This window comes from Spea bombifrons, chromosome 5 (assembly GCF_027358695.1).
Source record: "Spea bombifrons isolate aSpeBom1 chromosome 5, aSpeBom1.2.pri, whole genome shotgun sequence".
Taxonomy (NCBI): Eukaryota; Metazoa; Chordata; class Amphibia; order Anura; family Pelobatidae; genus Spea; species Spea bombifrons.
Window position 1 is genome coordinate 68,216,513 of NC_071091.1, and position 13,971 is coordinate 68,230,483.

General features: G+C 40.1%; 1 protein-coding gene across 1 annotated transcript in view; it reads left to right on the forward strand.

The window, feature by feature from the left end:
• CDKAL1 (CDK5 regulatory subunit associated protein 1 like 1) overlaps positions 1-13,971 on the forward strand; it is a 333,479-nt gene that overhangs the window by 12,465 nt on the left and 307,043 nt on the right. Inside the window, exon 4 of the mRNA XM_053467623.1 lies at positions 660-772. Coding sequence (XP_053323598.1) covers positions 660-772 — 113 coding nt within the window. The remainder of the gene's footprint in view (positions 1-659; positions 773-13,971) is intronic.

Consider the following 13,971-nt stretch of genomic DNA (forward strand, 5'->3'; position numbering starts at 1 on the left):
ACTAACCATCAGAGCTATATTCTGGACTGGGCAGAGGTGAAAAATAAGGTTGATGGGGAGCTGTATACTTAACAATGAGGTAGGAAATACTGAATCGAAAAACTTTAGGCTAAAGGCCATGTAAATGCATTCTTGCTGCTTTTTGGGTGCAATAGCTAAAGGGGAATTAAAATTTCTTGGGTTTAGAGTCTTTTCTTTGGTATGTAAATGTAGCTCTCCTCTGCCACACGATGGGGTGTTTGTATAAGAGTTCGTCACCTGTAGCGATTGGGGTATTTGCCAAAACCGATGAGAACTATTAATTGTACGTATTCACTAGACATGGGCAAAAATGTTTTGTGCAAAACTTTTGGCTCATTCGTTTTCGGGCAATAAATGTTATCTGCCTATTCGGGTCGCCGAAAGATTATCTGCCGACTGCTTCCTTTATCTTCTCTCTCCGATCTGTTATCTCCTGTCTTGGTCGTCATCTCCGCAGACATAACCTGCGAGAGGAGGGGAAGAAATATCAGCTTGGCTTGTATATAACTTTTTTTGGTACTTGTTTAAACTGTTTTATTGTCAGTGTCTATATTCTGGTGTTTGCGACAGCAAGGATGTGTGAGTTTGTATAAGCTTATAATGTCTATGTAATCCTTATTTTAAAAATCTTCCTACAGCACCATTCCAGGCACTCAGAAGATATGGGTCCGCACGTGGGGCTGCTCGCACAATAACTCTGATGGTGAATATATGGCAGGGCAGCTGGCTGCATATGGCTACAGTATCACAGGTATGATTACACTGTTTTTATATGTGCTCATGCACTTTGCTAATGGTTTGTTTTCCTTTTTGAGTTCAATTAGCTACAGGATCCTCATTAGGATTGCGAGTTGGTTCACTTTAAGCCTGAACAAAAAAAATGAATGTATAAATATGTCAAAGGTGTGCACAACAGATCTTACTTTTGGGAAGTCCTTTATAGGAATACAGCCTGTTGACTGCTTTTATATATGATCACGGCAGTCGGGGGCACAACTGTAAACTTTTCAGCACAAAAAAGTAAAATGTGTTACTTGTTTACATTTTGTGTAAGTTTGTAGCTGTTGCATAACGTTTGAGCGTACTCCTCGTTCTCCATCTGAAAGGACTGATTTCGAAAACCTATTTATCTTTTTGGTATTATGGTATTTCATGTCTCATGAGAGGTTAGATTAACCCACACCTAATCCAAATGTGCTGGGACAGGAAAATACTTCATGCTTTCAGCTGAAGCACTCATGCCTTATCTGTTTCAGCGACTGAGGCATGGGCAGCGACTTTCTTTGCAAAGCAATATTGTTTTTTCAAGCTTAATAACATGATGTGGATACCGAATTGAGCATTCTTTCTTTAAGTACAAATTGTCTTTCCAGCACTTGCTGATTGTGACCACATGGTGGCAGCAGAGGATAAAACTTTCCATTTATGTGAGACAGACCGTTTGTGTATACATATAAAAACCTAAATACATAGTATAAATATCTGTATTCAGGTGACTTGTTGCATTTTGTTTTGTAAATGCTGTGTCCTATTTCCATTCTCTTTTTTGGCTAACTGCCCTATTTGGGTTTTTCTGAACTTCTGCACTGATACATGTCACATGTATTTTTGTTATAAGGAACGTTATGGTTTCAAAAAAGAAATAGTGGAACTAAAGCCACTTTGCATGAAATTTGTTGTGTAAATTTCATTTGATTTATAAATCTGCTAGAATTTGGGTCTAGAGCTCCTGGGGCTATACTGAGTTCTTAGGACGGAGATTTAGTAAAGAATATCAGGTGGACACTTTCTGTGTGCTCAAGGCAGTACAATTAACGACATATAATTTCATAAAGTCTCTTTATTTATTTTTTATTATATAATCCTGCTCTTAAGATACTAAATGTCATGTGCGGGTCTTTTGCTGTAGCGATGTTGCTTGTAGCCTGCAGGAGGCGCTGTTTCACTGCGGTTTGCGTGCTATTTTATTCTGTACAGTTATTTTATATTAAATTTCAGACTGATAAGAATGTAATTATGTTTCATTAGTTCTTTATATCTCAGGTATCTCACTTGCACTATTTAAAGAAGAGTACATTTTGTCAAATTTTAATACTGGCTTTTTTTTAATTTTATTTTTTTTATTTTATTAAATGGCTTGCGGTGGAATTATACCCTCCACAATGCTTTGTATTGTGTTAATTTAAAACTATATCATTTCAAATATGGCTTTTTTTTAGAATGGATGTGATGAAGAGAACTCTATGTACAGCAAATACAGACTTTGCTTAAATGATTTTTTGATAATCTTATCTTTCAGTTTACTTCTTTCCAGAGGTACGTTTTTGTTCCAGACATGAAGCGAAACGCGGCAGCGTGTGTACTATTGCCATCTAGCACTGTACTCCACTTCCAAAACCGTTCATTCATAAGAAGGATCGTATCCAAATTCAGCTCACTGGTGCTGCGTCGTCATCCACGCAATGCAGCCTGTACTCTCTGCCCTATCAGAGTGTTGTCGTCTCTGTTCTGTCCGCTAGGAAACCAAACCTAAAATGCACTGCAATTTTTAGATCGTGTATTTTCTGTTTGCATGCGGTCTTTAGCACCTTTTGATTTAACTTTTTTTTTTTTATTTTGGATTCCTCCTTCCTAATAGGTGCTAAGTGAACCGTTCACGGACCTTATATCACTGCTTTGAGGGTCTTGGTTTTGTTTTTGTCTTCCCTTCTACATAGATGTAAATCTTGATCTAAACTGGACCATATTTATTTTTCTGTTTAAAAAGGTAACATTTAGAGTGAAGCTTGATGTCGGCTCTCCTGGAGAAGGAAGCAAGCCTGTGGCTATCCAATATTGAACTGTGTTCTTTTGGCAGTGAAATGGTTACTTTGTTTTACATGCGTTGCCTTTTGTAAAGCTGTGTGAAAGTGTGTTTTAGTTCCTCCGTTTACCCACGATGCCACTAATATCTGTTTTAAACCACAAGAGTGTGCGGCGGTGTGCGTGCACGGCTTTAGATCTGCTGGGTGGGCGAGAGTAGGCTTTTAACCCTTTGTGTAGGCTAAAAATGAGTATTAGAAATCCTTTTCTATTAATATCTGTATTTTTAGTATACAATTGAGATTGATTTATAGTATTTTGTTGTGTCAAGTTTCCTTTTTCCTCTTGATAAATATGCTTTCACCCAGGCAGCAGTACATTAGAAAGGGTTTCTATACCGCTTGATCATCTGACCTGTCTGAAAGCATCCTGTAATCCGGTCATTTCTCCGTGTATTGTTTGTGGGCATCCAATCCCTCCAGCTTTGCGTCCAACTCTTAATACAGCAGCAATCCCGCTTTCCGTAATACTTGAGATAAACTGTGTCTGGGCCAGAGCTGCTTTCTCGTCTTCCTTTTCCGACTGCAAACGGAATATCAGTTCATCAGAATTATGTGCAGACCCAGCTCCGGCAACAAGGTGGATTAAATCACCGTGTCTCTGAGACTGTTCTGTGTAGATCCAAACACTGGATCTATATCGATCCATTAAATGATTTAATACTCCCTGAACGCCCAGACATACCACATGGAGATATTGTCTCTGTAAAATGTATGGGGAATCACAAGCAGAGATACTTAAGTACACTCTGTAACAGAATAGCTGTATACACTTGTTTCTATAACAGTATTCACCTTAAACATGTTGCTGCCAATAGAGCCACATAGGATATGCAGAGATGGGCCTAGTCCTAATGTTTGTTATACAATATCCTAACCCTATTGTATTAACATACGCTGCTACACATTGGATATTTACTTTTCATGACAAACCTTTTCTCGCCTCCTTAAGAGCCACGGCTAAAATAACTTTATATGAAAAATGAGGTTAGACGTGTATTTCATTTGAAGGCTTATGCCGAGGCTTCCCCTTAATCCAGTCCTTGTTTGTTTTTGTTTTTTGCAGTTATACTCCATGTTTTCGTAAAGCGTCTACTATATGATTCCCGGTCTTTAGAATTTGATTCACTAGGAGCTATGGTTTTATAAATAGGCACATGTTGTGTGACCTCGGCGCAGCGGTATCTTTGCTGTCTGCGTAGAAGATAAAATCTTGCTGTTCTGAACCATCATGGCCTCCAGAGACTGGCTGAAACAATCTCTCCAAAAGCCTGCTCCACATTGCAGTTTGTACCTTGTTCTACAGAAACCATTTGAATGTATGAGGGGCAGTGAATTAGTTTTTTGAGTGCATGTTACACACTCTGTATATCTGGAAACCAACAAGTTTCGCTTTCTGAAAGTGACTAAAATACATGCGGTTTTTTGGGGTGTGCCGTTAAGTACTGGAAAGCTTGATCCTATAATAAATGTAAGATATTTTTATAAAAAAAAAAATACTGGTCTTACCTTTCTGTGCAAGATTTGGAGAAAAAAAAAGTACTGCAATCTGATATAACTTTTTTTTTTGTATTAACATGCTATTTTTGTGTTCAATCCACAATTTTCTATGGACCGTTTTTTTTTTTATTTTTTGTATTTTAGGTTGGGTGGTTGTCCGAAAGCCAAGGGTTTTTTTCTTGTTAGTAGAGGTGCAGGGTCGTAGTGTATGTTTGTATGTATGTAACCACTAATGGAATACGTATAATGGTCTCCTTTTACGTTGTATTGTGTTCTAGGGTTTTCTCAATAAACAATTTTTTTAATTGTCCTGGTTGCATAGCCCTTTAACTATTCATTCAGACTAGATAGTGACCAAAAGTATATTTTTGCTCCAGGGTTTTAGTCTACAGAATAATCGATAACAATTTTTTTTGTTTAATTAAGAAAACAGCAAAAAAAAAAAACCCAACTTCCATTTAGGAGGAAAATCCTTGTGCTTTATGGTTAATATGGGGTGACATTTTTTTTTGTAGTAGGAAAAAATGTCCTATCTACTCTCCCATCTACCTCAAGGAAATGCTTGCCTCTATGCTAACAGTTTTGTAAGCTGTGTCGCTTGTCTTCTAGCGTGGATTAGCCCCTGTATCCCACCCCTCCTTTCTGTTTGATGAGGGTGCCTGCATTTTCATGAGCATCCCACTATAGTAAGGCACAGTGATAGCAGATGCCAATTATTTATTCAAACCATTGGGAGTAGTAATCAGCCTGAGCTTTTTCATTATTTTTTCTCCCTCATTGTGGCGGTGAGCAGATGTCCCAGCAAAAGCTGTGAGGCTTTCTAACGCACTTCTGATCTGTTTCCATATCTATATTGTGAAGGGTTTTTTACTGTTTAACCACTGTGTATATTGAGATTTTTCAACTTTTACATATCAGCAAATCAATGCCACGTTTTCTTTTTTTAGTCCTTTTGTTTGCTCAAAATGCAAAAATCCTGTTGAAATGACTTGTGAGGGCCATCTGCTGCCTTTCTCATTGTCACTGGCCTGTGTGATAAGGGATAAGCTGGGCAAACAGTGGTGCCACCAAACCACAGATAAAACCCAAGCCTGGCTGTAAAGAATATGGCACGCTTAGGACTAAGTCAATGCCCTATTTGCAAATCTGTCAGGGCAAAAAAAGTCATGTGCTTAATGAGAGCAGATGGTGTTTTTATGAGCCGTTTGAAGCTTTATTTCTAGACATGACTTTGCATGTCTTACTGGGTCAGTTTCTTGTAAGAAATGGTTACATGATGGTTTTTATGATGGGATAGCAGGTGCAAAAATGTATACCTTTTACCTTCTACTTACCAGTTATTCATTTGATCTTTTGCTTAATGTTATAATTGGGTCTGATTGTATGACTCTCCTATTTTCCTTTTTTCTCCTATCCACAAACCCCTGTTTTAGAAACAAGGAATGTGTAGGAGCGATGCTTATTAAATCCTCCTACTAAAAGGCTGCACACGATTTATGTTGTTTTTGTATGTTTTAGCAGAGGTTTATGCCATGTGGCCCTTCTCTTTTTTGGTCAAGATCAAGTGAGTAACTCTGAGAGGGGAAAACTTGGTCCTCTGGCTTTAAGGTCAAGTGAGCATGAAGTTATGAATCTTGAGGGGGGTGTGATGGGGACTGCTGGTTTTGTAGACTGGTAAACTAAACCACTATTTGTTGTTGAGTATTTTATTTGCGCACGTGTGTATTTTGATTTCTGGATTGCACTTAATGCGGGTTTAACTGAAAGCGCCCCAGCGGAGACTGGTCCCAGAAGAGAGAGACTGGTGACCTGGTTTCCACTAGGGCCATACCACTTTTGGATCATCAACCGCTGTTTTCTACATGATGAAACTGAGAAGCACATGCCACTTGGGCTTCATGGGGGAAAAAAACAACACAAAAATGGCCCTTTGGTATTATGTAACACTAAAAAGCTCAATTTGCCTATATTGAGGACCAGACTGTCACGGAATTGCCATATCATTGCAATTTAAGGGGGGGGATCTTCGACCCTCCCTCAATGATATAATTATTGTCACGGACAGGGCTATCGGCCGAGCCGCGACGTGGGAGTACGGGCGTAACAAGGGTCAAACGCCAACCAGACTTCCGGTGAGTTTGGTCACTTTCCCCGCAGGGCACCAAGCAACCACCACCAACCCCAACCAGTCACCCCAAAACTCCCAGTGTAAAACACGCTGCCACCACCAAGAACTTTAAAACCGGGCGTCTTAGGTTACCCAAAAACAATTAGACTGCGATAACTACACAATCCCCAAACTGATATCTATATAGTTAACCACTTAGTAACGTGACATATCTATATGTATACAAAAGGATATCTCTAGGCTGAATTCGATTAGAGAACAAAGACAGAACTGATTAAAAGTTTAATCTGAGCATAAAATGGGTCACAGTGCTGTTATACAAAAATGCATGTAAAAAGAGACATAGACTAAAATAGTACAAGTACAAAACAGTATAAAATAAAAGGATGTCTGGCCCTTCACTCTTCCACAGGCATACCTTCCTGTCGCAGGTGACAATACCCAGCATGGGGTAATCAAGTTGTATTTTGGGTTCTGACTCCAAAAGGAAAGGTGTGAACAAATGTTACTGGACTCAAATCCCTTAACCCATTCAGTGCCAAGCCCCAGTTACTCATGCCATGGCATGACAATTATGACTTTTTTTTTTTTTTGTAGTAGACTTTTTAAGGAGACAAAAAATGAATTCTGTGGATCCTGGTATTAACAAAGCCAAAATTATTACATTAGCTGTGGTTCTTGCGCTACAAGCTTTTAGTAATGCCAGGACTCTGAAGTCCCAATACAGTGAAGATAGACTGATACTATATGAACTCAACGCTGCACAGATCGACACATTTGTGTTCTACCTTAAGATGCGAAGTTTTAACTGTTTCAGGGGGATTTGAATTATTGTGAACATATACAAGATGTACTAAAATCATCTTGCCACTAATGGAAGTTGTGTAGAAGTCCAGATTTGCATTCATTATTGGGCTACTTGCGTCTCTGTATATGAAGACTGGAGCACCCCTTTAATGTTAATGTCTGTAGTGGCTGTGAGCTCTCTCTTAAATGCATGTGATGTCTCCCTTGCAGATTGACATGGAATAGAGAGTTATATTCAATGGAGTCCATGTAATCTGAGTGCTGCCTACCCCTTGTGGATTGTCTTAATTTATGGAGGGACCTGGCAAAATGTCTCCCTTTTCCTGCCCTTCCAGTATTTTCTGTGCAGCGTAACGCATCTCCTGACGTGTTGCATACTGCTGCCACTCGGCTCCAGCGCTGGCTCAGGAAATGTCGCAAGAAGTTCTGTCTGATGTTCTCAATTTTTAACTGACTTGCAGAGTTAACTAATACTTTTTTTTTTGTGGTCAAAACACATGAGCGTTCTTGCCAGTGTTCTACAGGACGCTGCTCATCCTCCAGTAGCGTGTTAACCTGTTCACACCTTCATGGAACGTCCTAAGGAAAGTAGCGGTGTGCGAGGCTCCATTCAAGGGAATTGAATGCTGCAGATTATTTAACTCATCCCGTGCTGGAATCATTTTCCATATGCGTGGATGCAACGCATTCTCAATTAACATGAGGCTCCATTAATTTAAATCAAGTGCTCCTGCAAAGCCTAAGTAAGGTTGATAATAAAATTAAACTTAAAAAAAAAAACACCCATGCCAGCCTTTTGCTATTCTTCTGCACCTGTTTTTGTGGCTTAAAACTTATCACCCTCAGCCAAGCTGTTGGCATACTGGGGAAACTATCTTTTGCTATCTAAACTGTGTTTGCGTAACCCTTTTTCTGTGCCAAATCAGTTTTCCAACAACCTGTTTTTATAGACGGGCAATTTAAGCTTCTATATTTCTGTAGACTTCTTTTTTGTATTTATTTTTTTTTTAATTTCAAATTTTTTTTAAGGCAGCTTTTTGGAGATTGGAGTCCACATCTAGTGTTCCCAGGGGAAAAGTTGGTTGGTCTCATTTTGTGTGTAATTTCAGCCACCGTCTCACCCTGGCAGCCTATTTGAAAAGATATTTGTCGCGATGCCGTGTGGTTCTCTTGGTTTTTTAAGGCTGCCTTGGGATATTAAATGGTTCCTGTAATGTCTGAGCAAAGCACTTTGTGACTACCTTATGACATCTAAAATGCAAATTGGAAAGCTGAAAATGCTGTGAGATCCTAGGTAATTGGGACTGCAGGAGCTAGCAGGTAAGTGTCAGCATTAGTTTATTTTCCACCACTCAGCACAAGAGCCGCTCGCTGTAATGTGCCTGAAATTTAACTCTACATTAAATTAACCACCAATTGGGAGAAGTAAGTCAGGTGTTCTCTCTTTGATGCTTTTCAGTTAATGTGAGGTAGACTGGGTTGATTGGTAAAGCTTGTGCGGCGATAGCTGCCTTTGGGGAAATAAACCATGCGCTGTACCGCAATTGTTACTATTCTTTCGGTTTCCTTTTTCTCTTTTTTTCACCCCAGGCCTGATGAGTGGCTGTCTACATTGGCTGAATGGTTTAATACATGTTTGAGAACCGGGCATGCATAATAAGGATCACAGTAGCGCAGTTTTATTAAGGGACACTTCTGGGACGCTGTTCACGCCGTCTAATTACACGCCGGCTGTTTTTGGTCGGTAGCCAGCGTTGTGTATAACTCCTTATGATTTTATGCCTGGGGTGTTGATGTAAAAATATATCTATATATCTCTCTCCCCGTCTGATTGCATAAGGATCTAGTAAGTGATTCACAGGGTCCTGTAGAAATTAACACCAAACTGGTACCAGTGCTAAGATATCTATAGATATCAGGTGCTTCCGACTTGGGATTTGCGTTGTAGACACAGGTTTTGGTAGAATCCCCATTTCATCGTTGGGGATCCTGCTGTGGTGGTTACTGGCATGAGTGTTCGGGACATTTACATTTTGGTAAACCATTGATTCGCTAGCTGTAGATTTAAAGTATTCCCGTCCCGTCGTATGTTATGGCAGAATTGGTAGCCATGTGCGGTTTCTGTAAGTGCAATGCTATCCCTTTTTAGGATAAACTTTTTTTGTTTTGTTTTCTGGTATGGATTTCTAATGCATGCCATGTGTTGTGGCTCCCTGGAGCAAAAGTGTGCCCAAGTGTTTAAACCCGCAGGGCTGTTAGCTTTTGTAAAGTACTGCTGTAGAGACGCATGCTGGTGCCTACATGTATAACGCATCCTAAATTATCTGTTGAGCTGTTTAGCGGGGGTTGCCCTTTTTGCTATTGATCTCCTGTGATATATGTAGCTGGGGGGTTATGGGTTAAAGATTTGGATGGCTGTGGTTGGTTTGCGTTGTAGTGCAGCTAATGCTTAATGTGCTACATTTGAAGAAACTAAGAGAAATATGAGCATAGTTTAATTTTTGCTTTAATTGCCCAGCCTAAGTCCAGCCGCCCTGTGCGTTAAAATATCGTTATGCAAACACGGCGCTCATTGAAAGGAGCGGAGGATGTACTTTGAACATTCGGTGTTAGTCAAATTTGTGTAATGCTTTAATATCGTGATGTGCTGACTGATGCCATTGAAGGGTATGGAAAGCATGGGATTGTGCAAGAAAGGCCTGCACTCTGTATTCTTCATTCCTTTCTTAATTATTTGCATAACATTTGCATGTCCACAGTTTAACCCTGTATTGTGTTGGCAGTTAGATGGTGACTTTGCATAACATTTGCCTTGCGTTTGAGGCAGAGCCTTTCTTTATCTACAATATGTCTGTTTACTTTGGGCAGAGTTACACGTGTTGGGAAGCAATCGCATGGCGATTGAAACTAATCTGTAACAGTGTTATGGTCCACGTAACCAGAGCCGAGCCTCAATCCAGCGCGCGTCCGACCAGAAGACAAACGTTGCTGTACTGTTATGTGACGCAGAATGCCTGTCCCTTTTTACAAGCCGTTTTAAAATGTGGTGATTGGCATTTACAAAACATGGAGGGGGGAAAAAAAACAATGTAACAAAATGTTCAAGTTAATTGATTTAGTAAACGGAGTTTGGGAATAATGGCTATAAGCCCGCTAACCTTTTTTGTTACGCAAGTCCCGGCAAACTGGTTTTCTCACCTGCCGTTGGTGTAGTTGGATAATCTGACGGCAATCAGAAGTTATTACTGACATAATTTTGTTTTTGTAAATAAACACTATGTTGCAATATTTTAACCCCTTAAGGACAATGGGCGGCCCCAAAACCCATTGAAAACAATGCATTTTGAGCCAGTGTATGGGCTTTGTCATTAAGGGGTTAAACACAGCCCTGTTCTGTTTTATGCGGGGCGACGCTGCTATTCTCTACATCTTGGTTGTATTTGTAATAGGTGTGCTTTCTTTTGAAGTTGTCTGTGCCGGAAATAGCCCACCTGTTTAATTTCATTGAGCCAGGAGTGTCGGCATGCAAGATATTTAAATGTAGATGAAAGCCATACATTGGTCATTTTCCAACATTTGGGATCTATTCGTAAATTTCCAGGCTTTTTATTTTTATATGCTGTCATCCTCCTCTAGCTACTTATCGAGGTATTAACACCTTAAGGACCAGGCTGTTTTTTTACTTTTTGTATCCTTTGGGACCGAGGCTGTTTTAACACTTTTGCGGCGCTCGTGTTTTTTTCAGGACAAGGTCTTTTTTCAGATACATACTATCTAATTTCCTAAACAATGTTTTATTTTTCTTCATTTATTCCATGTATATTTTATGTTTATTGAATGCTTTGATCACTAAGATATATTTCGGGGAATACCAAATTACGACACATGCAGGGACAGGATCTGCGGTTCTACTGCTACACCTGCCTCCTTGGAACATTAAAAAAAGGAAACTCCAGCTTTGTATACATCCTACTGCTGGACATATATCTGGCTTTATATAGAACAGGTTAGTGTCCAGTTTATGAAAACCAAAGTGCCAAGAAGCAAATCCTAGTCACGGTGGTGGGGTTTATAGGTACTTTGCCATCAAGTCATACAAAGATAGATATAGATATAGATAGATATATATATATTATAACAATTGAGTGGCACAATAGAATGTCCACCCCTTGGAGAAGCTTCTCGCCAATCTCTAAAAATCATAGTTTAGAAATCCATTCAAGAAAAGATTCAGTTATCATATTAATGTAAGAACTTCTCAATCTTTTCCTTTGGATTAGATTATGATTACTACTCTGGTTACCATAAGCAATCCCGACGATAAAATAAAATGTTCTGTTCTTTTCAACAAATGTTAATGATACCAATTTTCTGCTTTCGTTGCGGCTGCCAAAGCGAAAGCTTTATGTTTGGAGCGCCTCACAGGAGACAGAAGAGATACTGGAGTCTGTGCCAGTGGCCTGACGCTCGCTTTCTGACAGACTGTCGTCTGCTTCCGCTCCCAGATGAAGGTGTAACGAATTTGGAATATGTATAATCTAACACTCGCACTTGGACTGTGAAATTTATGTAGAAGAAAATCTTAACTTATATTTATGTTTTAATTGCATAGGGGTTATTGGGAACGTTATTTTATTGCCATGAGTGGAACTTCACTGCCTACACAATATATTAGAGTGGGTTAGCCGCTTTCACAGATTGTATATTTTACTCTGGAGTTCGCCAGATAAACCCTTATCTTTCCAGATTGGAGGTGTGTGAGCTACTTTAACTATAAAGTGTGTGTATGTATATATGTGTAAACATATCTAAAAAAAAAAAAAAAAAAAAAATTGAGTTTGCTATTCTCTCCTGCTTCACAAATATATCTCACTTACAACCAAGAATTGTTGATTTACATAAAGCTAAGAACCCTAGAGGAACACTAAAAGCTTGAAGGAATTGTTGGAACAACTCTGTTCGTGAGTCTACCATACACAAAACATTGAACATGCGTGGAGTCCATAGCAGCATATCGCAAAGGAAGCCGCTGCTCTCCAATCTAACATGTCTTCTTGTCTGAAGTTTACCAGAGCACCTTGACACTCCACAATGCTACTGGCAAAAATTTTTGTGGACTGATGAGTTTGAGAAGAACGCACAGCACTGTGTGTGGTGTAAAAAGGCATACCCGCATGAAAACCTAAACCCAATGGTGAAGTATGGTAGAGGGAGCATCATGCTTTAGGGCTGCTTTGCTGTCTCAGAGCCTGGACAGCTTGAGGTTATTGCTGCCAAAGGAAGTTTAACCAGTTATGAAAATCAAGGGTCTGCTTGCTTTTTTCCACCAGCACTTTGAATGTTTAATGAGTGTATTCAGTAAAGGCATGATAGATTATCATTTTGTTTGTGTGTTATTAGCTTAAGCACATTGTCTATACTTATGATGCATATCAGATGACATTTTGTGAACAATTAATGCACAAAGCCAGGTAATTCCCTTTTCTTCCCGCTGTGTATGAGTATACAACGGAGCCAGCTACATTTGGAACATGCATTATTATTCCTACTAATTGTTATCGCTGCCCTTATGCTGATTGTTGTTGACTGGTTCAGAGAACAGTTTTTAGTTTAAATTGTTTGTTTGCTCTACCTTGCCCCACCGTTGCATTCAGTGTCATGTGACAAAAATAACTGCTTCCTGGTCATGTTATGTTTCTCTTCCACCAGTTTGGGCACACTGCTTAATGGGAAAAAAACATTATTATTATTAGATTATCAACTAGACACAGAACCACCAGTCTAGGAACTGGGCCATGGAGCAATGGAAAAAGGTGGCCTGGTCTGATGAATCACATTTTCTTTTACATCACATGGATGGCCATGTGCATCGCTTACCTGGAGAACACATGGCACCAGGATGCATCCATGGAGGCCACACCTTGCAACTTACAGGGATCTGCTGCTAACATCTTGGTGGCAGATACCACAGCACACCTTCAGAGGTCTAGTGGAGTCCATGCCTCAACCGGTCAGTTTTTTTTAATTGCAAAAGGAGGACCTACACAAAATTAGGCAGGTGATCATAATGTTATAGCTGATCTGTTTGTGTGTCTGTGTGTGTAACTTGTGGTATTGTTAACCCCTTCGCGACCTTTGCCGGTTCAGGACCGTCATGACAAGAAGGTCACTAAATGACCTTTGACGGTCCTGAACCGTCAAAAAGTTAAATAAGCTTAGAAAGTGATCAAGGATCACTTTCTTCGCTTAAACGGCCTTGCTGCAATGCCTCGATGTCGAGGCATTCAGCAAGGCCGAGATCGGCATCGGGGGCCATGTCTGGCCCCTCCCCGGGGCGTCAACAGCCGCCATACATTGTATGGCGGCGGACGCCCGTTTTAAAAGCGTTTAGGAGGCGATCAACGATCGCCTCCTAAACTTAAATGGTGTCGCTGGAATGCCTCGATCAGGAGGCATCCAGCGACACCAAACACTTACCTTTAGGTGGGCTGTGACCGCTCCGGAGAGCGGTCACAGCCGCAGCTGCCGGTGATCTTCGCCATCAAGTAAGATGGCGGCGGCCCGGGAACTACAACAATAAAGACGAAAAAGTTCGCTAGAGGGTCTCCAGACCCTCTAGAGAACTGGCTCCACTTGCTGGTTGAAAACAGGTAC